The 26,463-nt window shown below is 26.9% G+C and overlaps 1 protein-coding gene across 1 annotated transcript; it reads right to left on the bottom strand.

Annotated features, from left to right (window-relative positions):
* Nucleotides 1-489: 489 nt before the first annotated feature.
* Nucleotides 490-24,788, bottom strand: LOC129981093 (prostatic acid phosphatase-like). The gene is made up of 11 exons (XM_056091752.1): nucleotides 24,558-24,788; nucleotides 22,851-22,946; nucleotides 21,052-21,132; nucleotides 18,388-18,540; nucleotides 18,211-18,306; nucleotides 16,279-16,368; nucleotides 14,678-14,798; nucleotides 13,641-13,726; nucleotides 11,401-11,710; nucleotides 3,111-3,207; nucleotides 490-749 (listed from the first exon to the last, which is right to left on the bottom strand). Exons 1-11 carry the CDS (start codon nucleotides 24,645-24,647, stop codon nucleotides 704-706), a joined length of 1,266 nt encoding a protein of 421 aa, XP_055947727.1. The 5' UTR covers nucleotides 24,648-24,788; the 3' UTR covers nucleotides 490-703.
* Between the last annotated feature and the right edge of the window lie 1,675 nt (nucleotides 24,789-26,463).

Genomic DNA, 26,463 nt, shown 5'->3' on the forward strand with positions numbered 1-26,463 from the left:
AAAATAATAATAATAAACCATGAAAGAAATTAACAAAGCCCAGGTTCCTTTCAGTTCCATTAGTGCAGTGACATGAGACCAAAAAGCAAACCTTCGAAAAGAAGCCTGGGAATTCTGTTTCAATACTAAACAATAATCCTTTCAGCAACTGAACTTGCTTATAATGTCATGAATCAGACACTATGACAAATAATATTTTTGTTTATTACTTCTCTATATAAAAGTTCACACAAACCACATACAATCTATGTAATGTAATTTCACTTTTTAGGTCTCGAAAAGATGAATATGGAATTCAATGAATTTGGTATCTACTGTTCATACTTTAAAAAAGATTCTTAATGAAACCTATTCACTTTTTTTTCCAATAAGAAAAAAAATTGGCAACAATAAATCAGTTTTATTTTGGTTTAAAAAGCGTAACAAAAAATATTTTAAATTCCAATATAATGTTTGATTAAATTATTAAAAAAAACCATGTTACAAAAGAAATGTATAAATAAAACTTTATTCAAAATTTTAATATAACTTTTTTCAATACATAAGACAGAAAAATTTATATTATAAAAAAAAATGCAATGGTTTGTTAAATGCAGTTGTCACAGTTGTAACCTTACCAAAGAGCAACATGGAATAGGAAAATAATGAGGTCATTTTCAGATTATGTAACATTGCATTGATTACACAGATGTAATGTCTTGCCCTATGGACCATCCAAACTACTGTATTTAACAGCAGAAATACCCTTCCTAGATAGCAAAGAGAAAGGGCCTTAATTTAAATAAGCAACAATAACAAAAATGCAAAAAAAAAAAGTAACTTAATAAATAAAAATTTCTTCAATAGAAAAAAAAATGTAATCATCAAACTTGCATTATTATTTTTTAGGTCAATTTACTTTCAACTTATTCTGCATCAAAATCGCAGACAGTCATAAAAGAAAGTGCTATAATAATTGTTTTCATATAGTCTAAAAGTAAAATAATACTAGTCATCTTTCTCTCAAAAAAATTATACATATGTTTTATAACAAATTTCCAATTTCTATATGCATGCTTAAAAATAAGTAATGAATTCTTCTGCATCAGTTTGCTAGGCAAAAACAAAATCATATGAAAGTAATTGGTGACAAAATAACTATCTTTGGAAACTACGCTTACTAACATTGGAAGAATGCTATGGAATTTGTTTCACTTCTGCTTATTTGCAAATTTATACTTTTGTGTTTCAATCAATACTAAAAATGGTGTACCTGTCATAAAGTCACTAATTTGGAAAATTAATTTTTATTCAGCTGAAAAAGTATATCAAGCAGTATTTCAAATAATTTGTTAATAAATTAAAAATTTTGAAAAATATACATAAAAGATGAAAATGCAAATTTTTACTTAAAAAAAGAATACCTAAAAAAATAAAACAATATCCCGAATGTTAATCCTTTGCAATCATTTATGAAAAACCAAATGTCACAATCATATGTTTGAGCATTAAGATAACACCAGAATAACTATTATCACATACTGCAGGCAATATGTGATCACAAGCTTAGAGAAATAACCTCTAAGTGTACATAAAGCTCAACATTCTTGTTATATTATTGGCTGAGCACCCTGACTCATTCTTAGAGCATTCTAATCAGATAAGGTCAGGTCTGATAGTTTATTTTTACAAATGCAATCTCAGTATAAAATTGCTTAGTAATCAAACTTTACTGCGGGAAAAAAAAAAAAAAAAAAAAACCTGGTTCTCCAATTTGAAAAAAATACCAATATTAGTTTTGGTAATTTTTTTTAAGCTTTTGTATTAATTGCTGAAACCCTTATGACAGAAAATATGAGAGATGGCCTAATATAGCTATATTTAAAAATGATAATTTCAAATTCAAATGCTTCATAAATTAAAGAATTATGATGATAAAAGTAGTAAACTATTTCAAAATCTGTAAAAAGCGATGAAACTAATACATTTTGCTAAAGAAGAAAATGACAAATACTTCCTGTTTTGAATATCACATTCTTTAATACTTTGAGCATTCAAGACTTTGCATCTAAAATTCTAATACAAACATGAATTAAAAAAAAAAAAAAAAAAAAGATGAAAGAAGTCTTGATTTTCACATAAAAATATATGGAAGATCCACATTGAGATTAAAAGCATTACCAAGATCTTTATCGCACCATATGGAATACAGAGAATATATAAGCTCACAAACACAAATTCTTGAATTTACTGCTTCTTATTTCCAAACAAGTTCCGGGTCTGATTAAAAATTGTTACAGATGACATTATTTATAATAAATACAGGAGAAAACAAATGCACAATGACAATTTAAATTTTAAAAAAAAATGAAATTACTGACATAAATTGGAAAAATTTTTCCAACTCGGAATCCTTTTTTTGGCAGAACAAATTTCCACAATCCAGTTTATTGTATTCTCAAAATTGGAAATGAAGCAAGACATTAGTATCTTAATTTATGACAACTAGAGGAGGAAATTAATTAAGCATAATTACTCACAAAACCTTAAAGAAATCATTTAGAATAAGACGATTTTCTTGGTTATTACGTTCCCTTTTGGTATAGGAAATCTCAACATGAAATTCATAGTAATCTCATTATTGGAATTATGTCCAGATGTGAATACAATAACTCAAAAACATAATACATTAAATGGATGTGTTTTTGCAACAAAAATGAAGGTATCTTGTGAACATCATATCAGTGGTTCAATGAATGAGGTTCAGTATATGCTCTCAACATCAATTCTGGATACAATAATAAAAAATAAAAGAAAGTGTACAAAATGTATATTTGATATTCACTATATAATGAAACTTGATGCAAAACATGCCATATTATGAAAGCATACAAGGAAGTAGAGGAAAGAAAGATCCCACTTGACTTCCTGTCCCACCCCCTTTTTTTGTTTACAAATGATGAAGAATAAAACAAGGAAATGATGAATTTCCGTGATTACAAAAAATTTTCTTTTTTAAACAATCCCTGGCATGCATGAGCAATCTTAAGTTTCAAATAAATGCCAAATATTTTGAGAATAAAAATTTGAGCACATCGGTTCAATACATAGGCATAAGATGATATGCATACTTGTCCTGTCTACGAGAATACATCCGCCACAATAAGAAAATACTCATTACTGCCATTACAACTGCTATAAGGATGAGGAACCAACCAATTGTGACTTCTGTAAAGAAAAAGAAAAAGAATATTAATCACAATTTAAATTTTAAGATATATATGTATTTCTATAAATCGTAATCCATTAAAAAAATGTATGTTTCAAAATTAATGATCCATGCAGGTTTAATAAAAATAAAGGCAATTTTAATGACAATCACAATATTGTTTTTATATAAATTTTCCTAAAAACAGATTATTTATTTTTTTAAAAAATATCCGAGTATTTGACTTAGAAAAAAGAGAAGTAAATGAATATATTGATCATCAGAATATATATAGCTTTTCATTAGACTTTAAATATTGTTAAAACTTTTTTAATGGCATAAAAATTAGAAATGAATATGCAATACAGGCAAATAATATTTACTAATGTTCTAAATACATAGGGTTGGTGATCTATACTCAAAGGCATACATGCATTAAATTGTCCCTAGGGTAAATATCAAACTGGAGCCCCATGGAAACAATTATATAAAAAAAATTTTGAACTAATATGATTTAGCTGTCAATTCATACAATTTAATAACTGTAACTGGCAAATAGAAATATATTTTATTGTTCTAGAGGAATCCATTGATATGTTAGAACATTGTTGCTAGATTTTAGTATTATTCTGATTGATGTCAGTTATCAAAACCAGCAAATTTATTCCTCTTTATATTAGATCAATAGAATGTATATTCATTTTATATTCTTTCTATTGTATTAAAACTTTCTTACAAGCAACTGTTCCATTTTTTTAAAAAATTTAAATTCTTTTTAAGAGGTTGAGGCATTAACATATCAAAAACTTCCTGAGCAAACTTAGCAAAATTTCATCAAAAATTTTTGAAACGATTTTATGAAAATTTTTTCATATGCCCTTGTGATACCTTTAAGATAAAAGAATTGCTGGTATTTACGGTTCATCATGCAAATATTGCGTGTACTAAAACTAAAAGAGGAAAAAGTTGTATGTCTATATTTGTGTATATTATAGACCAATCCTCCAACTTATATTATCATACTTACTTGGTAGAAATATATTTTTGGAAAATGGAAATATGCAGCCATTAGGAAATTTTTCAAAGCTATACTATAAGTTATTTATTAAAAAATGAAGCGAAATACCAGAAGTTGTACCGATAATTTTTGAAGCTGTTGCCAAGGAAAATAAATTTTGCACCATCTTAAAAATTCAAATTCTTATTTTTTCTTCGTGGTGTATTCAGTTGCTTCGAAATTTTCCGCCAATTTTAACAACCTTAAACAAAAATATTTCTAAATATAATTGACTAAAATACTTTTCATTGCTGAAAATTAAAACGAACTTACCGTTTCATCAAATCACTAAAGCGTCATTTTCTTTCTTTTTGAAATGAACTGAACTCAAAATCAATTTTTCAAAAGTGCAAAAATAGTACTTTGAAATTAATTAAAGATGAGGAGATTAGAATACAGCATTTTTTAAACCAAAAGTCAAAATTGGGCATTCAATTTATGAAAATATTTTGAGTTCCTAAGAAATTTATACTTTTAATTTCTTTTTGGGAGTTCAGTGAGTTTATGTCATTGTAGGGAAGTTATTTGATTAATTATGCATTGTTAAATATTATCCAGCAATTACATGATACAGTTAAAAAAATTTTACCTTTCAAGCTCCAATTAGTAAGACAAAGATGTATTTCCTATTCCAGAGAAGAATTTGTTTTCTAATTTTCTTGGCAACTTTCTTTTCTTTCTTTCTTTCTAATTTTGTTTGCAGCTCTTACTAACGTTTTTCTTGTGAAAGATTAAAAAAAAAACTGTCAAAGTTTATTTCTTAATTGTTCTATAATTCAAAGTTTATATATTTCTTATTATGAAACTTAAAACGAATTCAATTCAATCTCAAGAAGTAGAAAAAATAAACCAATTAATAAATAGTTAACAATTATTCACTCTTATCTTTCATCCCAGTTAATTTTTCATCACTAATCTTCAAGTTTTCATCATTTCTACGCTTACCACTTTTATATTTAATGAAATTTATTCCCGGTTCTCATTCAGTTTAGTTTAGAGAAATTCAGAAGAATCTATTAATTTTTTCGAAACATTAATCGTTTTTTTTTTTTAGTTGATTGCAGAAATGTTTAGTGAGCAAAAATAGAGTCAAACCTCGCATAACCAAGGTTGCCACTCAAATCTGGGGGGGAAAATCTGTGTTTTTCCTGTACATATATAAAAGATACGAAAAAGTGCTTAAATAGCACTCATACGTTAATTATAATGAAATATGATTTTAAGGAGTGGAAAAAGCAAGAAAAAGAAGCAATGATTTAAAATTATTCGAAATAATAGCATATTAAAATTAAGTTTATATTTATATATATACAAAAAAAATTCTATTTATTATCTAGAATTTAGCAAGGTAAAATTTACCTATTAAGAAGGGGAAGAGATAGATTACCTCTCATGCTCTTGAACTGTAAATCACACAAAATTAAGTACTTAGGTGAAATAAAACACAAAATATGTCTGTTATATATATATATTACTCGCAAAATTCGATTATATTACGACAATATATCTAATTTTGCTTATTGATAAAAAAATAAACTATCTTCAAACGCTCATGTTCAGTTGCAGTGACAAAGATCAAGTTTGCACTATGAACTGAATTTTGGAAATTTCCAAATTAAGTGAATATTTAGAGGCATAAAATGAAAGAAAAGAAATTATCCAGAGATGAGAAAATAATGATCATATCCAAGGTTTCTAACAGCCTTTTCACATGGCAAGTCTCCGAGTAGCTTTGTGGTGCTGGTGATGGGAGGTAATCTGTTTGGAAATCTTGAGATGTTTTAGTGTATTATCAAGTTTGCAATTCCAAAATTAAATGCCTCCAAATCAGTAATTTTTGGTTCTCATGGATCTATTTCATAATGAATTGAAAAAAATTGATAATTTCATCAATTTAAAATGAATTCAGTTGATTTCTCTTATAATGAATATCAGCCTTTGAAGCACTCTTACTTTCTTTATATATATATATATATGATATTTTAAAATGTAATTTAAACAATTAATTTCTTAACCTTCAGTTTAATTTAGCTCATATCAAATTCATTCAAAAATATTCTCTTATATCCTGATCCCATTATATCTTTTCTATTTAATTAATACAACATAAGCTTTTGTTCAGGCAGTAGTTCCCATGTTCTGAGTGAAGGGATAAAAAAGCGTCCAGCCAAGCACATTCTTTTAAAAGATACCTAAATTCCCCTACCTGAATCAACACGTGTAAAGAAATCACTATCACAATTTAACAGTATATAAACATTGGGAAAATATTCTTTGTCTCTCTCTCTTTTAGCTAATCTGCTCTTGTATCTCGCTGTGAACAAACGTGCTTTGTCCTCACCTCTTTTACATAAATCATGCCTTCCGGGATGGGATAAATGCGAACTTTAAAATTCAAAATGTCTTTTCTGTCTTCGGCCACAACTCTGATTCAAAAATATTTGTTATATATATATATTCAAAAACCCAAAGGCTTTCTATTAAAACTATCCAAATTGCTTTCTTTATCATATTCAAATCTATATTTCTAATTCATTTTATTTTTAATTTCAATTTCTTAATTTATTTTAAAACTTTTTGCTTTCACTTTGCTCATTTATGTATTCTATCTGTAATCTTTAATTGGACAAGAAATCCATGATTTTATATATTTTTCATCTCCTAATTCATTTGTTTATTCAGCTAAGAAGCATCTTGATTTTGCTTTATTAGTTCTTGTCATCAATACATATAGCACTATCAATATCAAAATACATAACTTTATAATCTAATTTAAAACTTTGTCTTCTGGTATTGGTGGACAAAGAAATCGGTTCAAAACTGACCTATCCTACTCGGGAGTGTACTATATTCTTAAAAATATTAGAAATTGCCTTAAAATATTAAAAAAGAAAGTAGAAACAACTGTAATTTTTTACAATAACCCACTAACATAAAGTATGGCTTATTTTGTTTTAAATACATTACAGAGAAAAATGAAGGGAAGTCACCAATTGATATTTTATGTTCATTCACTCCAGAACCAAGAATTTATAATGAAAATTGTAATACATAGTGCAAAATAGAAACTTTTAATTTGAGATCTGAAGGTTATGAAAAATAAAAAGATTTTAGAGTTGAATTTTCTACTTACCTAACATTTAAAAAGTTAGAATACTAATTGTTTTTGATAAAAGCATATTAATACAATAAGAACTATAAAAATAATACTTTCAAATAAACAGAAAGAAAGAATGAAAGAAACATCACGATTTTTGATGGAAATTATAATATTAAAGGATCAGGGGTGTTTGTGGGACCCCAAAAAATCCCCTGAAACTTTTACGGACTTACTACCGGCATTTTGGAGTTTCGAGAAGGGGGGAGGGGAGAAATGAAAAATTACAATTATGAAGTATTGAATGACCTAATTATAAAAGTTCAATGAATTACTTTTTTTGCAAAATTAATAACCATAAACTTTCAAACATATAAACTACTACATTTTATGCAAATATTTTAAATTATCTGAATTAATTCTTTTAAAAAAAATTATCTAATTTCTGCTGCTTTTTTTTTATTTTCTGATGTTTGTGGGCTTGTCTTTCTTTTGTGGTGAACTTCATAATTGCAGGAAGGTTGACTTTTATTTTCCTCATTTACAGTTGAAGAAATTTCCTCAAGAACTGCACATGCAGAGGTAGAAGCAGTTTGCTTTTCTGCTAATGTAGAAGGTTTTTCGGAGACTTTTATAGGTGACTCATCTGAAATACATGTTTTTAAGTCCTCTTGATATGTTTTCCAACTTCTGTTCATATTCAGTAAGAGATCTTTGTGAATTGGATCAGTCATTGGATTTTTTGAGCCATATTTTTCACATGAGGATTCTTTAGAAGCCATTAAATCATATTTAATAGTCTTCACTGCATCTAGGGAATCAATCTTAAGAGAGGTTCTATAGTCGGTGACAAGTGTATCCATTAAGTTGAATGCACTTTCCACTAATGGGCCATGGAAGCAGCTAAGGCAGGCTTTGACCAATTTAGCCAATGTAGGATACTTATAATCATTTGTGAAATCATCTTTTAAATTAAAAACTTTAGACCAATATTTATCAATTGTACACTTGACTTGATTTCCACTTTCATCAGATGTGTAGAGCATTTCTTTGGTGATATCAATATCACTCTGGTGTAACCTTATTTCAGCTTCTACTTTTGACTTTTCATTATCACTAAAAATATGGGACATAAAAGATGATAATTTTTCAAAAGCTAATATTGTACTGGTTTTACCTCTTAGCTCTGGATCTAATGCTGTAAAACTAATTAGATATGAATTTTTAAGGGGTAATTTCTGTTTCATATGCTGAAATTTCAAAGTGAAATTCTCTTGCGTACATAAATAAAAAAATATTTCAATAAGCGAAACGAAAAATTTACATGTGCATCAATAAATGAAACGAAAATTTTACACAGCGGAGAAAAAAAAGTTGCGAAGCGATCAATGCCAAATAGCTAATACGGCGAAAAATCCCCCTTCTCTACTTATTGGCGCCACGCCAGGAGAGATAAGACCTTTGAACCCAGAGTCACGTTATCGCACATCTGGTCGAACGAAGTCTCTCCCTTTTTTTTCTGCCGCGCCTACTTGCCGAAAAGAATCCAGAAGAGAATGTCCGAGAACCGGGGGAATGAGTCATAACGCGCAATAAGAAAAGAACAAAAAAGAAGTTTTCCCCCCTTTTCACGCATTATCACTGCCTTTGGAGAAAGAAAGGAAAAGTTTTCACCACACACACTGACCTTGCGTTTTCTGCTTTCAAAGCAAACAAAATTACCCAGATCAAAATAAATAATTCATTTTTATTCCTACTTCCTTTTGAACGACGATCCCCGGAATTTCCGGGTATCGAAGTTCAAAATCCCCGGAATTCCGGGGTTTCCCCGGAGCACAAACACCCCTGAAGGATTAAATAGATAATAATTTTGAAACAATATAAGATGAAGGAATGCAATTCTCCTGGTCTAATGGGGGAACCCCAAATGATATTGTTCCTTAATAAATGCTGATAAGAAAATAAATGATAAAAAATTTAATAATCATTTAATGAAAAATTATGGATGCCATATTCATTAAAAACAATATTTACCATTTGGGAAACAAAAAACTCACTTATGTTGCTAAACCATTAATATCAAAAGATGCTGAGACTAAAAAGTCCATTGACAATAAAATGTTTTTTGGAACATTTTGAAATAGATATCACTCTTCAAATGATGAAAAGAATTTAATACAATTTGATATATTCAGTTATAATTTATTCTGAGATGCAACTCATGACTGATATGTATATGAAAATAACATTGCATTTGGAAGTACATCATAGCAGTTATGGTCATATTTTATAATAAAAAAAAATTGCTGATATAATTTCCAAATATAAAGAAAACTAGAAATTTTACACAATGTAAATATTATTATATTATTAATGTAATTTCAATCCCTAATCATGAAGCTGATAATATATTTATAAACAAATCATGTTAAGGATATCCTTTAAGACACTCAACATTAAAAATGCATTCTCTTATAAATGATGTTGACTAGAACAAAATTTCTGAACATTCTGAACTGATTAGAAATTTTGACAATAAAGCTGATTGGGATTTCAATTCCCAATATCAAAAATGACCTGAATCACTCATTTCAAAATGTAAAGATAAAATCAATTTATAAAGCACATCAGCTTAACAAAAATCGTTTTAAAAAGTTATAAATGAGCATGAAGAGTTGATCGATTGGGATGTCTAAAAACAATTAATACTGATGAACAATCCATTTTGTTAGAGAGCCTTTTCAGAAAATCAGATTTTAAATGATTAATTTATTTTAAATCAAATTGGAAAATTAAATAGGAATTATAGATATCAAAATATGAGTGAAAATATAACAAACCCATTGATAGGAATGAAATTTCATCCTTGAATTTCAATTGATCATTGATGAATTTCTCCAGAATGCTATGGATTAAGTTGAAAAGGGTCACTATCCTCTTCAAAAATATTTAGTTATTGAGCTTGGAGAGGATTCATGAATTTCCATAATGTCGTATAAGGCACAAGAAATTTTCTCCTTTTAATGCGCAATAAATAAAAAATTTTTATTGCGCAATAAAAGAAAATCCAGAAGATATAGAAATTTCAGAAACGGTTTTATCATTTATAGTTAAAAATCTAATGTCAAGAAATTTTAATACGGTATCTTCAATGCACAAATACTTAGTTAAAAGTGCAATCTCCAATAACCAATGCTGAAAATAAGCACTTTTGAATTGCTGATACTTTGGAGTTCTGACATCCTGGGTTGAGTCCATGAGTGATAAATTTAAAAAAGAAGAAACAATCGGAAGATGTCACACTCCATTCTTATGTCCTCCCTCATATAATGATAATTATATGAGGAAGCCGAGGATGCCTTCTTATATCTTTATTATAAACAGAATCTTTATTATAAACTTCTTATATATTATAAACAGAAATAGTGACATTTTAAAGACATTAACCATTGGCTGTTTGATTTAATTACAAAATGTTTTAACTAAATAATCATTAATATTCATTTTATAAATTTTTTCCCTCATTCTGTGTTGCTTGTTTCTGATTTGCCAAGCCCCTAATTTTCAAGCCTGTTTACTTTTAGACCCTTCTTTTATGTTTGCATGATACCATGATTTAGTGCCAAAAACTACACTTGTAACTACAATTCTTTATGAACTAAATGCTTGGTGCAGCAATCCGAAATCTGGATCTTGTACTATTACAATAAACCCAATATTTTTTTTTTTTTTTTTTAATCACTTAGAATAAGATATGGTTATTTCCAAATTATCATACAAGCAAAACAGACAACCTTCATTTTAAACTATCAGAAACCATTTTGAAAAATTATTCTATCATTATAGTTCAGTTTTTATGCTCTACGATGTTATACTTGACAATTTAATTCCTTACTTTTTATTCAGACACTGAATGTTTAATTTCACAGATTATACCAGATAGTTTGAGCAATATGTCGAAGTCTGATTCTTGTATCATTAACTTCTGCATGTATTATCATTCAGAAAAATTTACCTTTTAATTCAGGAAAAAAAAAAAAGAATTAATAAGGGATTTACTTCTCTCTTGGATCTTCTCAACAAAAGTCTTGTCTAACTGACATTCACGATCCCAATCTTCTGGAATTAAAGGGCTAGTGAAATTGATGAAAAAATCCAAGGGACAAAATTCACTGCATCCTTCCAAAATGAGTATTTGTAGTGGATCAATTTTTTCTTCGGGTTTTGAAGAATTCTGGTATAGCATTCGCACAGTCTTCACACCATCTGGCATTTCAAACAATTCAAACAATAGTGCTGAAGCATATGGTGGTGCAATCATATTGAAAAGGTTCAATGCATCCAAAACTACAGCTATAGTTGTATCATGCTAAAATAAAAATAGACTAGCTACTAACCATACAAAGAGGAAATATAATTATAAATTTCAAGAAACAGAAGAAAAAAATTATAGTTATATCTTTTGAATATATAGAATTTCATGAAGTAAATTCCCATTTATTACCATGACAACATCCAATACGGAAAATATATTTTCTATAAGGGACACTTGAGAGAAACTCATTCAAAATTATTGATACAGATCTTACACCAGTTACTTACTTTCTAAAACAATATTGTTCACTACACAGTAATATTCATAGTTTATTATACAGACAAAACTAATTATAATAATAAAAAAATTGGAAAACTCCTTAATGAACAAGCTCATTTAGGAGACAAAATGTAATAATAAATATATTTCTTCAATTTACATTTTTAAAAAATATAAAAATGCATGGTCATAATAGAAATTTTTAGTAATGAAACTATTTTACTATGCACAAACATATTTTTTTATAATTGAAAAATGACAAATAGTTAAATTTCAATTCAGAACATTTTCAGCAATTGATAGATCGATCAATATCTTTTTAAAGAAAACTACTATGTAAATTGAATTATTGTATGATAGTTTAAAGTGGCAGTATGTGCTTTATAAAGATTTCAGGGATGTGTTATGGAATTCTTGAATTCAAAGCTCTTAACTTCAAAGCTGATAGGTGATGGAAGTGGTTGTGATTTATTCAGGTGAATAATCTTCATGGAACAGTTAACTGAATATAACTGATATTTTATATAATTATAAGAATGCTATTACTTGCACAGAGATATAGATATCTGGTCTACATCACAATTTATAGATCTTTAAAATCAAAGTAATGAAACAATAAAAGTAAATTATATTAATTCAAATACTCTTCTTAGTTTTTCTTTAGTACTTTTTAAATTTTAAGTTTCGCCAATCTTTATTTTCTTCCCTCCTCAATTTTTTTATTCATTCTCAGAGCATTTGAGCTATCAAAAAAGAACTAAATGAATCTAAAACTGCAATTAATTTTAATAATTACAAATAATTCTTATATTCACTTATATTTAAATTTATTTATCAGCAAGCTAAATTACTACATTTTTTAAATCCTTCATATAGATGTGATGTGAATCAATCATTTTCCCAGGAATTAATACAACTCTTTCTTAAAGAATTCTCAAAACTTTAAATGGAAAAATAATTGCTTAATTTTCAGATCTGAGTGAGTTTGAATCATTAAATATTTTACAAAATTTATAATAAGATTAATATAGAGCAAATTTTAAAAATGTATTCAAACTTTGAATCGCTATTCACTGATAAATTAACATGGTGTTCCATAATAATAATAATAAATAAATAAATAAAAGTCAACTATCAAATAGAATAATGAAGAACTGTTTGAGTTATTATTTAAAATTTGAATGAATGTAAAACTTGAATAAATGTATTTATGAGTTAAAAATCAAGAAACTTTTGATATATTACATAATTATGTTTGTTAATTTGAGTTATAAAAGTTTAATGTATGTGTGCAATTGTAATTAAAATTGCTTATGCACCACTTTTGGGATATTGTAGTTTAATTGGTTCACTCATAGCATATATTTATTCATTCTTGCCTACTAAACAAACAAGGACTTTCTTAAGGCATTATACTTCACTCATGTCCTTCAAATACTCTGGTTTGTGGAAATAATATACATTATATTCTTTTCATAAGACTGAAAATTTGTTTACTAAATTTGTGATATTTTCTTTCTTTGTTAACATAAAAATTCAAAATGATAAAAAATATCAGTTAAGTGGAATCTTACATGCAAAATTTTCTATGACAGATTTTGAGCACAATGAGAACTTCTAAAACATTGTTCCTTTTATAGAAATTTATTTCCATACATACTGTAACAGCAAATCAATAAATTAAAAAAATAAATATAACACTTACCGCTGAATAAATCTGAAATTTCAGATTTGTAATCATGCCATTTATTTTCGCATCCATATTAGCAATAATTCTCTGGATAAGTGGCCCTGCGATACAGAAATGTCAGGAAATTTAATATTCTGTTACACATAACAAATATTAATTTCTATAGAAATTATTGCGATTCTATTTGTATTTGAGGTAGTATAAGAGTACAAAATATTTAAAGCATCTAAAATAACAGAATACCTTCTCCTTCATTCCTTTTGATACAAAGTCAAATAATTATGACTTTTTTTAAGTTAACGTAATTTTGTTTGCCTTTTTTTAGAATGACTAATAAATGCCTGTTTTCCTATATTACTAAGGATTATTATTTTCTTACAAAGCAAGCAATAAGAAACAAATGGATTTCGCACGACTTCTCGAACCCTTTCAGCAAAATCAGGATTGATTATACATATCTGTCCAATTCGTACAAAATCCGGATTTTGAGCAGCTCATTTTTTTTTTTTAATTATCTGATCCTCTCAAAATAAGCTCACAATTTCTCAAATTATAAACAAACCAATCAATAAACTGGCTGGCTAGTGAATAATACTGCAATGCGTCCACAGATTAAATATTACTATTCCCACCAGAGAAATGTATTCTAATCTTTCACACAATTATAGAAGTATCGCGCATGTTCACTAGCTGCAAGTCACCAAAAGAACAACTGTCTTACAAATCGAAACTGGTCTGATTTACATAGAAAAACGGGGAAGAGAGTTACATAATCATTAATGGTACTGTTTCAATTTTTGGAAGAGATGATTATGATCTTTTATGTTTGCAATCTTTATAGATCAGCATTTTTTAGATAGGAAGAAAATAACCAAGAAAAAATTCCCTGTATTTTGTCAGTTTTTATAAAATTTTTCTAATTTCCCTGCATTTTCCCAGTTTTTCTTAGTTGATTTTTAAATTCCCTGAGTTATACAAGTAATATTTGGTCATGTTCAGCTATTAGAGCATTTTTTAAAAATTATTTTTCTCACTAAAATGTATAAACTTACCAGCCCGGAGTCGATGTAGCAATGGAGAATTATAACTCCAGAAAAAAGACAGATTTGATACATTGGTTAACTCATCCCAATATGGCTCAACCCAAGTAGGTACTGTAAGATTGTATTTTTTCTAAACAGAGTAATTTGTTATAATAATTAAATAATTTTCAATGAAGCACACAGAATTTCAATAGATCACAATACAGCATATATTTGAACATCAATTATATTTAATTAAAAAAAATAGATATGCATCTGTTCATAAATTGGTATTTCAATTTCTGAACAATAATCAGAAATAAAATTAAAAACAGATTTTTTTTAAAATTTTTTTTATGATTCCATTAGATACAAAATAAAATAATTAGATACTTACTAACTTATTATTATATCACTATGTTATTACCTAAAAATTGATTTTCTTTTGCATAACAATAAACGAAATTAAAAGTCATCATTTAATTTTGTAAGACAAAAGTTATATAAATATAAAATTATATTCTGTTTCAGAAAATTAAACTCACCTAAATGTTTTGAATTGTCATATGCAAAGTACACTTTTAACTATAACTTCTTCTATTATTTTTAAAAAAAAATCTTGTCTATGATATTTATGGATTTTTAGAAAAGACCTAAAGTATACAAATTATCTTTAATATGATTGCAAAAAATCTTAATAATACACACTAAAATCAGTCATGGTTTATTATTTTTGTAATTTAAAATATCACGTTGTGTTTAGAAACAGCCGTTCAGCATCATTTAGAGTTTTTATAGATTTCAGTGGTAAATGGAAATAGAAAAATTTACTAGTTTTACATTTTTTTTGTTGTTGTTATCTCTGCTGGCTAGATTAATCTAGCAATATGTGATTAATTACATGCTTTAATTGGACAAAATGGGAATCATTTGAACAAGCTATCTACAACATGCACTATAACTCTGTGCCGACATAGATAATATTCTAATAAAAAATTTCAAGAAAATTTTTTTACTAGAAGAATGAAGGTATGATTTTTTACTGGCAGAACAATGAAGAGTTAATTACTTTCCCAGAATATAAAAAATGGGAAAAATTTATCTGACCTGTCCCCGTTTTTTAAAAAAACCCAAACTTGATAAGACATATTGACACTCAATGAATTGCTACCATTAATAAATATGAATGCATACGTTAGAATTATACAAATAAAATATTTTGATCCACAGCTAAAAAACTTAGCACATAATCTACTTTATACAGTGAATTCAGAACAATTTTTATAAAATATTAATAAATTAAAAACTAAGTGCCTTTTTGATATTTTTACAACCTAACTCCAATATATTATTGATTTTTAAACCAACATAAAATTTTAAGAAATGATATTTTAATAAAAACATTTTTTTTTACATATATTGTAAAATGTTTATTAAAAAAATAGAAAAAATTATATCTCATTATTGATGTGAAATTTATATAATTTTCATTGTTGCTGCTAATATTTCGTCACAGATTTCTCATCCATTATTGATTAAAGATACAAAATTTAATACTAATATTAAATCATAATTAATATTAAATCAGTTTGATGAATACCATATAATAATATTTCATTCCTATGTTTTACCTCAATTGATAAAACATCATGGAGATACGATGCTTTTGTCCAGTTAGCTATGGGATAACCACTGTAAACTGACAAATTCCTGAACATTTCCTTAAAAAAAAAAATAATAAGATCAAAACATGTATATAACATTTAATCCCCGGCATGTGTCTCACTGAAAAATAATAATTAAAATAATCACAATTTAAATACTGGATAACTTTCTAAATTAATAAAACTAAAAGCGTTTTAAACACCGATTTTTTTTAGTTAAAAAGATCTTATTTTAGCCTGAAACATTAATTTCATGCAAGCAAAACTAAATTAAAAATAGAAAACAATTATTTTAACTCATAAACTAGTTTTATTTATAATAAAATATTTTATATAATTAATATTTACAATTCATTGAACAATTTATATTTTTAAATATATATAAGTAATCAAAAATATAAGCAGTAAGAAATTAAAACCTATTTCTGAAACACTCTAAATTATTTTGGAAGCAAAACTAAAAATATTCTGGAAACAAAACTAAAAAATTATTTCAGAATTAAACTAAAAATTAAAAAAAGTAGAAAAAGCATCATTGTATTTAGAGAGCAAATGCAGCTACTACTAAAACACAGATGAATCTAGACTAATTAGTAATAAAAACCAAGTTAACAAGAAAAAAATAATATAGTTTATTTTATGTTATTGTATTTTTTGTTTAATTTGAGTTGTAATTTTTTGTTTTGTTTCATTTCTATAAAAAATAGGGTATCTCTTAGGCCTTAATTTCAGGAGACTTTCGGGTCACGAGGGGTCAATACTGTTTTACTTAGGTCACACTCCTCACAGAAAAAATCCCTTATTTTGAATCCCTGCCTGAGGACAACCCTTGAGAAAGTCTTCAGGCCAGATTCTTATCTTATTTGGTTTAAATTTGATTCTATTTTTTCCCTGCTAACTTGGTTTTTATTACTAATTAGTATATATATTACAATCTTCAAGGAAAAAAGGTGGAAAAGTAAAGAAAAAAGAAGAAAATTTGAAGCATGAATAATCAATTCTGCATAAACAAGAATAAAAAAAAAGTATACACAGAAAACACGAAATAAAATATAGGCCTAATTTATTGCAACTGCCAAACAATTCTTCAGATTTCATTCTTAAGAAATCTGAGTATTCTTGAAAAGTAAGTTTTTCTATTAAAATAAACCTTTATTACTCAGCATAACATCTACAAAAATTATAGAAAGCGCATTTGATTGCTTATTATTTAGGCTTATAATCAAATGCATAAAGAGCATTTGATTGATAATAAGCCGAGATCTAGCATAAAAAAATATATCAGAAAAAGTTAGCAAAGAGAGGAAGGATTACATAATTTCAAGTAAAAAGAATACAAGAAAAAGATTTTAGATTGCTCATATAGTCTGTTGATGTAAGAAGACAAAGAAAAGTCAGCCTAGAATATCATATATATGAATGAACATACATTTAACAAACTTGGAACTAGCATTAGAGCACACTATTAGTAAGTATGGAAGCAAGGAGCATTTTGGAGAAACATTGATGTAATGGGCAATGACCTAGGAATCGCCTGATAAGCTTCCCATTGCAATGGATTCTCCCACAGTGATGCTCAACCACATAAAACCATGTCATATATCATCACTCACTTTTACAGATGAGATCTATTATTTTATATTGAATGAATGAACTGGTGATTTTAAGAGGACATCACTTCCATTCAAGTATTGTTGTGAAAAGGCTTAGATGGTTCTCAGACACCATATATTAAGGATCCAATGGTTTTTATGAGCAATGCTTAACATTCTACTCAGCTATACACCCAGTTATTAAAGCAAATATTCTTTAGCTAAATTAAAAATGAATTGTTGCAGATGGTTGACGACTTATTTAATACACCTTACATAATTTATTTAAGACATTTATAAAAGTTACCTCATGTTCTTTCAAGATTCTTTGACCTTCATGAGATTGAATAACTTTTTGCTGTTCTTCAACAGCACGAGGGCAATCACTATCTGTTTCCAGATACTAGAACAAATAAAAAATAAAAAAGTGAAATTCCTAAATTCTATTTAAAATATTTATTTTTATAATCTGAAATTTTATTACCTTATCTTGTTTTTTTGGAAGGTAGTGAACAGAAATTGGTTGCCAAGGTAAGCTTTTATCAAAAGACCATTCAGAATCAGGAGCATAAAATGACGCCAAATTCGTTAAAGCACTCTTCAAGCAACGATCAGCTTCTGAACTAATCACCTTTACCTAAACAAATGGGGCATTACATATTACAAGTTCATAGAATTCTCCATACTAAATAACTAATACATGAAAGGTTTCCCTCTCCCCCCAAAATACAAACAGCTTTTTCATGTGGATACGAAAGCAATAAAATAAAACTAATTCCAAATTATTTTTTTCTTCCATTAATCACAAAACCTAATTACTAATTATGAAACTCCATGAAAGTTTCAGATTAGTTTTTAAAAATCTTAATCTCATTTTTCTCACATTATTTGTTTTGAAAAGAAGTATCTGAGAGATTGAAAAGAAACTGCACTGAAACTACATAAGAACACTGTTAACTTAGATTTTATCAAAAAGTTTTCCATCAGTTTTAACAACTTATTTGAATCTATCTGGACTATTTGGATGTTTTATATTACTCTACTTTTAATTGTAAGATATTTTACTTCTTATGTACGAAATAAATCTTATAAGAAAGGGGAGAAATAAAAAACATATAATATATAATCTAGTAGACCTTAACACTGAAATGAAGTTTAACAAGCATTATGCAATTTTTATAAGAAATTAAAACAAATGATCTTGTGATATTGGTCTATTTGAATAAAAAATTGAAAGATAAATGATTGAAAAACGAAAGGTAAATAAATAAATCAAAAATGGTAAAAATGGAAAAATAAAGAATGATTTTTATTTTTAACCAAGGAATTTTATTAAAACCAGCAATAATGCAGTCAATAAGGAAAAAAAAAAAAAAAAAAAAAAAAAAAAATCAGACGAACTAAAATGAGAAATTATAAATAGAGTTTTCCTGATTTCTGCAGCACACAAATTAAAACCTTATGAGATATCTAACATACACACTTAAACCAGCTGTCTGAAAAACTGGTTGGTCAAACTAAATGAATCATTCTGTTCATTTAGCAGGAGTTATTTTCGCATTTGCTTCGCTATCATATAAGATATATATATATATATTATATATATATATATATTATATATATATATAAAAACACTCTCTTCTAAGATTGTGCCTTACGGCTAATTTTAGTTACATGAATTTCATGATATTCACGGTCATAACTAGAAGCTTAAAGGTAATAGATGATAATCGTAATCTTCTTTTTCAAACCTTATTCTCTAAGTTTTCTAATTCTGGATATAATTTTCTTAAAATTTAAATTGTTTATACACTTTCATTGAATGTTTTTTTTTTTTTTTGGTATCTTGGTGACATTATGCTGTTATACATTTTAAATTTTTGTTAAACCAAAAAGAATTTGACATCATATAAAACATAGCATGAAATGTATACATTTAAAATAAGATGTTTACTAGTAAATTTGTGCATACTTTATTTTTACATTTGGATTGCAAAATTTGTTTTCTAATTGAATAATGAAGCAAACTCATTTGTTAATTTATCAATGCCTATATTTGAGCTGTGTTATTCTCATCTGAGGAAAAGTCTGAGTTAGAGAGCCTTTCCTGTTTTGGTGAAAGGGTGACTATTTTTTTAATAAATGATACTATTAGTACCTTGACAGTTATTTTTTTCTTCTTCAAATTTCTCTTTAAAAGATGATTTAATTAAACGTAAGTGAGATGAAAATTTTGTTGGCACACCCTCTGGAAATTTTCATGCAAATCTCTATTTCATCTGTTTTGATAAGAAATCGTTGAATTACTTGTTAAGCAGTATCAAGAACATCTGCATATCTTGAAATAATGATGAAACTGATATTATATTGTGTGTGTGTGTGTATATATATATATATATATATATATATATATATATATATATATATACAGGGGTGTTTGTGGGAACCCAAAAAATCCCCGGAAACTTTTACGGACTTACTACCGACATTTTGGAGTTTCGAGAAGGGGGGGGGGGGGAGAAATGAAAAATTACTATTATGAAGTATTGAATGACCTAATTATAAAAGTTCAATTAATTACTTTTTTTGCAAAATTAATAACCATTAATTTTGCAAAATTAAGACCTCTGAACCCAGGTCACGTGATCGCACATCTGGTCGAACGAAGTCTCTCCCTTTTTTTTCTACCGCGCCTACTTGCCGAAAAGAATCCAGAAGAGAATGTCCGAGAACCGGGGGAATGAGTCATAACTCGCAATAAGGAAAGAACAAAAAAGAAGTTTTTTCCCCCTTTTCACGCATTATCACTGCCTTTGGAGAAAGAAAGGAAAAGTTTTCACCACACACACTGACCTTGCGTTTTCTGCTTTCAAAGCAAACAAAATTACCCAGATCAAAATAAATAATTCATTATTATTCCTACTTCCTTTTGAACGACGATCCCCGGAATTTCCGGGTATCGAAGTTCAAAATCCCGGAATTCCGGGGTTTCCCCGGAGCACAAACACCCCTGTATATATATATATATATATATATTTATATATATAAGAAATATTAGATTTTTTTTAAAAAAATCTATTCAGGAGAAATTATTATTCAAAACTATAAAATTTCAATTTCTATATATAAAAATAGAAAAAATACTTGCCTCTAATGGACTGGAGGTGGTAAAATTACTGTACCTGGAGCGGAAATATTTACCTAAAGCATATTGCTGTTTCTTTCCAAGCTACAGAATAGCAGGATAATATTGTTAATATATAATGCTTTAAAAATGATATAATGAATGAAATATTATATAACAATGCTCAACATACATTTTATATAAAAAAAAATTATACATCTATAAATCTTATAGACAGGGACATATACAATTTATGGTCCGTCTGCTATCTGCAATCATTTAGTAATATTTTCAAATCTGATTTATCTTATATAGGTAAGGAAAGTATTAAAAACATTCATATTAAATTGATGCTATATGTAATTACATCAAAGTTCTTAAAGGACATAGTTGACCATTTAAATTTCTAAGTATAAACCAAATTTTTCATTCATTATATTTTATTATCAACATTTTCATCATAGAGCAATTAATTAATATTCATTTATGTTTTTTAAAACTTATTTAAATTTTTTAAAAATTAAAGCTTAAACAGCTGGAAAAAAATAGGAAAAAGAATTTGGATAGAGATTTCCTATATACAAACTTCACCTAAAATTTTAGAATACATGTTACTAAATGCCATTTAGTTTAACCATATACATTTTTTTTTTTTTCTAAATTAAAAAAAAAAAATCTGAAAATTTTGATTTTTTTAAAAATTATATCTCAATGTGAAGTTACTTTTACAGCATCAACTTTTAATTTTTCATTAATGGAAATTCATTACGCTTCAGACTGAACTTGAAGCATGCAATATGGTATACAAAATAAGACATTTTTTTTTTTTTTTTTTTTTTACTTCAAAAGTAAAGCCATATAATTATGAAGATACTGAAAATCTATACATATACCTCACTAAACATAATATGAAAATATTTTTCTGAATTTTCTCAGATGTAAAAAAAATTTAACAAATATTATAAAATATTACAAATCAAGAAAATTGTCACACAATGCTAAGCATAAAAGCATAAGAAATAAATTGTTTCAACTAAAAAAAATAAATATATATCTTTTTTTTTTTTTTTTTACACAATTTTCTTGGAGATATTAAATAGACGCTTATAATGCATTGAAATAGAAGGTAATATTGCATAAACTACTTATATCCTAATGCATTTTTTTTTTTTTTCATCCAGAGAGGTAGTTGCTGATTAATCAAGGTCAGAAAACAAGCCGAAAATGAACTGAAGGTCACAGAAGAGTATTTCCACGAGAAATAAAAACAAGCTTTTTTTCAGTCTTATATAATCCTAAAGTTATATATAACTGCATTGTAGATAGGTGTGTCATTATGAATTAATTTTCATGTGCATATAAAAAGGAATAGAAGAAATTTTTAAAATATAATTCTTCATTTATTTAAAGATGCATTTTAGATAAAACTACCCATCTGGTTTACATAACAGTTATCCATGCTTAAATTAGTTGCTCTAAGATATAATCAACATACTCAAGTTATTAATAATATATTAATATAAAATATTAATACTTAATAAATAATATTAATAAAAACTAATTATACAATCTAATTCAGTAATTTAAAGTGGACAAATTATTATCCTTAGCCATGTACAATCTACAACAACATGAAAGATTTCTTCTTGGCTATTTCATGGTTTTTAAATTACCAGTATAAAAAAATTACTCACACAAAATTTATCAATAAAAATTATAGACCAAGTTTTTATTACAGTTCAAGAAATTAATACATCAACAGAAAAAATATCATTATCAGTTTTTTTAAATCTCAAACAGACTTAATTGCATTATTAGCTTACTGTAGTTAAGGCTGCAAGACCTTCGGGCCACACAGAAGGAGGATTTGGATCATTAGGATAAAGATCAATGGGAGCACGATCTCCATGCCGAAAAACCTGAAAAATTAACATATAAACTGTAATAATATAAAATAAGATAATTTTAGAAAAAAAAATCAAATCCCAATGAAAGATTTTTAGTTTTTTTTTATCACAACAGCAGCCAAATTTATAACAGCCTTACATTATAAAGCTAGCTAAAAAATAAAATACCAAATGTGTTAGAAATCCAAGGCTGCTGTTTTTTGCAAATAAGTATACATATTCCGTTATATTAAGAGAAAAGTAACAAAGAAGAAACATAATTTATCTCACTACCTTTTGAATCAATAAAAAAATACCAAATTTAATATTAAATTTTAACTTTTAATGGGAATTCGTTAAAAAACAAATTGTATTCAAAACAAGTTAAGACATACCAAAATATATAATGTATTTTAAAGCAACATATTGAAAATAACACTTATCTTGCAATTAAGATACTCACAGATATTACAAACATGAATGTTAAAAAAACAAAAGTATAAGAAAAAAAAATGAATTTCAAAAATAAAAAGTCAGTCTACATGAACACTTTTATACATATTTTAAATTGGAATAGCTAAAATGGAAATCTAGATATTTTACTTATTAAAAAGTATGTGCAACTTTCTATTGGACAGAGGACATGCAAAATTTTATTATATTCAATAGAATTATATAAAAGAAATATCAATATACATAAAATCTGTAAAAAAATTAATTAAGCTTAATTTTTTCAATAAACAGACAAAAAAAATTATTCTTTAAGAATTCTGAAAATCTTATTTTTGTACTTCTTTATTACAGCGACATATATAGCATACATATTATACATTAGCTAAGATGTTGGTGAAATCTTTCCAAAATATAAACAGTCTTATAAAACCTACAATTAACTTTTTTCCTAAGCTGAACTATGCAAAATCGTAGCTTCAAACTCCTCCTAAACCAAAGGTGACCAAATAAGCCTGATGATTACTATTTAAAAAAGGAACACTCCTTTTTGTTTTTTTATTCAGATTAATGATTTTTTTTGTTGTCATTTCAGTATTTAATATGATTTAAACTAACAGAATTTCTCGAATAATCTAAAGTATATATGATTAAAATAAAATATGTATAAATTATTGTTTAAAATGAAAAAAGTTATTTAAATGAAATCATTACTTATGCTTATAACTCTTGTTACAAAGTATGCAGTGCAGAAAGCTACATTTAAACAAGAATTACATTTAGCTACTCAAATTTTTAAACATTATAGAAATACTAACTATAAAATGAAAATTTAATTATCTGACATGCTATCAGAAATGTGTATAATGAAAATCGAATGACATATAAAGGCTTTGAACAATTGCAAAATAGTGAATTTTATTACAATGCAAAGATATGTACGACGTAGAAACTAAATGCAAAATCTAAAAAATTCCATCGTTTTATATTTAAGTTTAAATGAAATTACAGATAATTATAAATATGCAGTTTTGATAAATTTTTTCGTCAATGTGAATCATGACCATACTGTTAAGAAATGAAACTTTGAAATATACCTGTGTAAAAAATATGCTGAAATTAGATCATTTGTAAATGCAACTTATAGACAAGGAAAAAATATATTGTTTTAAGAAAGAAGCAAATGTTACATACAATCTGCACAAAAAGAAGCTTGTTTTCTTCAGAAAATGCTGGCCCAATTAAAAGGCCCCATAGTAAAAAAAACAGCAAATGTTGCTTCATGATTCAGTTCAATCTAGATATTTGCACATCTGTGATCGATACAGCAAAGCGTTTAACTCAAAGTAAAGGAAATGTAAAGCATTATTTTATCCACAGCACTGATATCGCACAGCTGTTTTTCGAAGACAAATTTAATGTTGATCTAAGCGTTGATTGGCTAAGTACGTTCTTCTTCTTCTGTACAAACTTCAAATTGGAAAAAACATATTGATGAAACGTGAAACTCGAGCGGAAATTTCAATATTTCAATTTGCACTGAAGGAAAGGTCATTTTCCAAGCCCAATCAGATAATAATTATAAAATCTCGTGCATAATAATAATATTGGAATTTTATAAAAATTAAATTCAACTAACTGAAATAGTCCCCGACTGCGTTTGATTCGAGACAAATATAAATTTTACGATTTGTGCAAATGCATAATAATCGTAGTATGCTTAGTTAACTGTGCAACATAATTATTTGAGCAAAGAAATTGAGAAACTAAGAATGTAAGCTAAGCTTGCTTTAGCATGCAGGAGCCTATAAAGTACCAGAGAACCTAAACGAAAGTGCGAGATGAAAGTTTGGGAGCAGCAGTTCCCATATGTTTCACAACCAATTTTTAAAGCAACAAGGCTCGTTCAATGCTCAAAAAGGCGGCATAAGTACAATTGTCAGCAAAAAAAAAAAAAAAAAAAAAAAACATTTGTGTATTTTTTTATCTATTTATTTATTATCGCATCTTTTCAAATTTGGTGCAGTTGGAAATAACGCGAAAGAAAGACTTGTTCCAAACAACAAACTGATTAACCAAGTTCATTAATATAACTAATAATATAATATTAGTATATTAATTATTTAACTAATAATAATTAAAATTATTATTACTATTAATATTAATTATTAGTTAAATATTATTAGTTAATTAATTAATTAACTAGTGTCTCGAAATTTTTCTATCACAGAAATCGAGATTTTGTGCTGAATTGATTTGTAGTCTTAAAATTAGCCTCAAAAAATTATGAAATTCTGACTATAATTTCACTTCCTAACGACAATTCCAATTTTAAATAAGTCTTATGAACTTTTGTCGATATCTCGGAAACTATTATACATCACTCAAAAAATTAAAGAAAGTTATCATATTTCATAAAGTCACGAAATAAAGGCATAAATAACACAAATTTAATATTTTTTAAAAGAGTTTTTAAAGATGAACGGGGAAAAATAGTGAATAGTATAGCATAGTTAGTTGTATAAAAGTATATGACAAAATAGTAAAATTTTTACATGGGACCAAAACTAATATATGCTAAATTGCCGGAATCCAAAAAATTGTACGTATACTTCAATTAGTTTTTGAAATATCTATAAAAAATTGTATAACTCCCACAGTCGATTTGCAATGCTTACTTTTTGAGGGACAGTCAGTATATTGGCTTTATTTGTATTTATAGATCTGCTTTCATGCAGCACGAACTGTAACGATCATTATAATACTGTAAAATATTAAATGATTTTCAGATCAGACGATTTTAATTTAACATGAATTTTACTTTATTTTTAAAGAAAAAATGATTTTTTTTTCTAGCTCAGACGATATAAAATTAAATTTCAGGACAGATTGAATGCTGAAATGCTTAATTATTTTTTACTCTTTTCTGGCAATGGGGTCAATTCACGGTCACGTGTCAGGTACCAAACAAACCGCTTCTGTTCAATTTTCAACCGTTCTGCGCATGTCGTGATGTCTGCCGATAACGTTGACACTGTTTACATTGTTTAGTAAATATTAAGCTAGCCGATCAATTATTAAATCTTCTGATTTTTTTTTT

The sequence above is a fragment of the Argiope bruennichi genome, chromosome 8 (genome assembly GCF_947563725.1).
Source record: "Argiope bruennichi chromosome 8, qqArgBrue1.1, whole genome shotgun sequence".
In the NCBI taxonomy this organism is placed as follows: Eukaryota; Metazoa; Arthropoda; class Arachnida; order Araneae; family Araneidae; genus Argiope; species Argiope bruennichi.

Coding starts and splice junctions, on each gene's coding strand:
- LOC129981093 (XM_056091752.1), bottom strand. CDS start 24,647: ATGAAGCAACATTTGCTGTTTTTTTTACTATGGGGCCTTTTAATTGGG. Junction 21,133..22,850: donor GTCTTGCAGCCTTAACTACA/GTAAGCTAATAA, acceptor GCTATTCTGTAG/CTTGGAAAGAAACAGCAATA. Junction 14,799..16,278: donor ATGATGTTTTATCAATTGAG/GTAAAACATAGG, acceptor TACTCTGTTTAG/AAAAAATACAATCTTACAGT.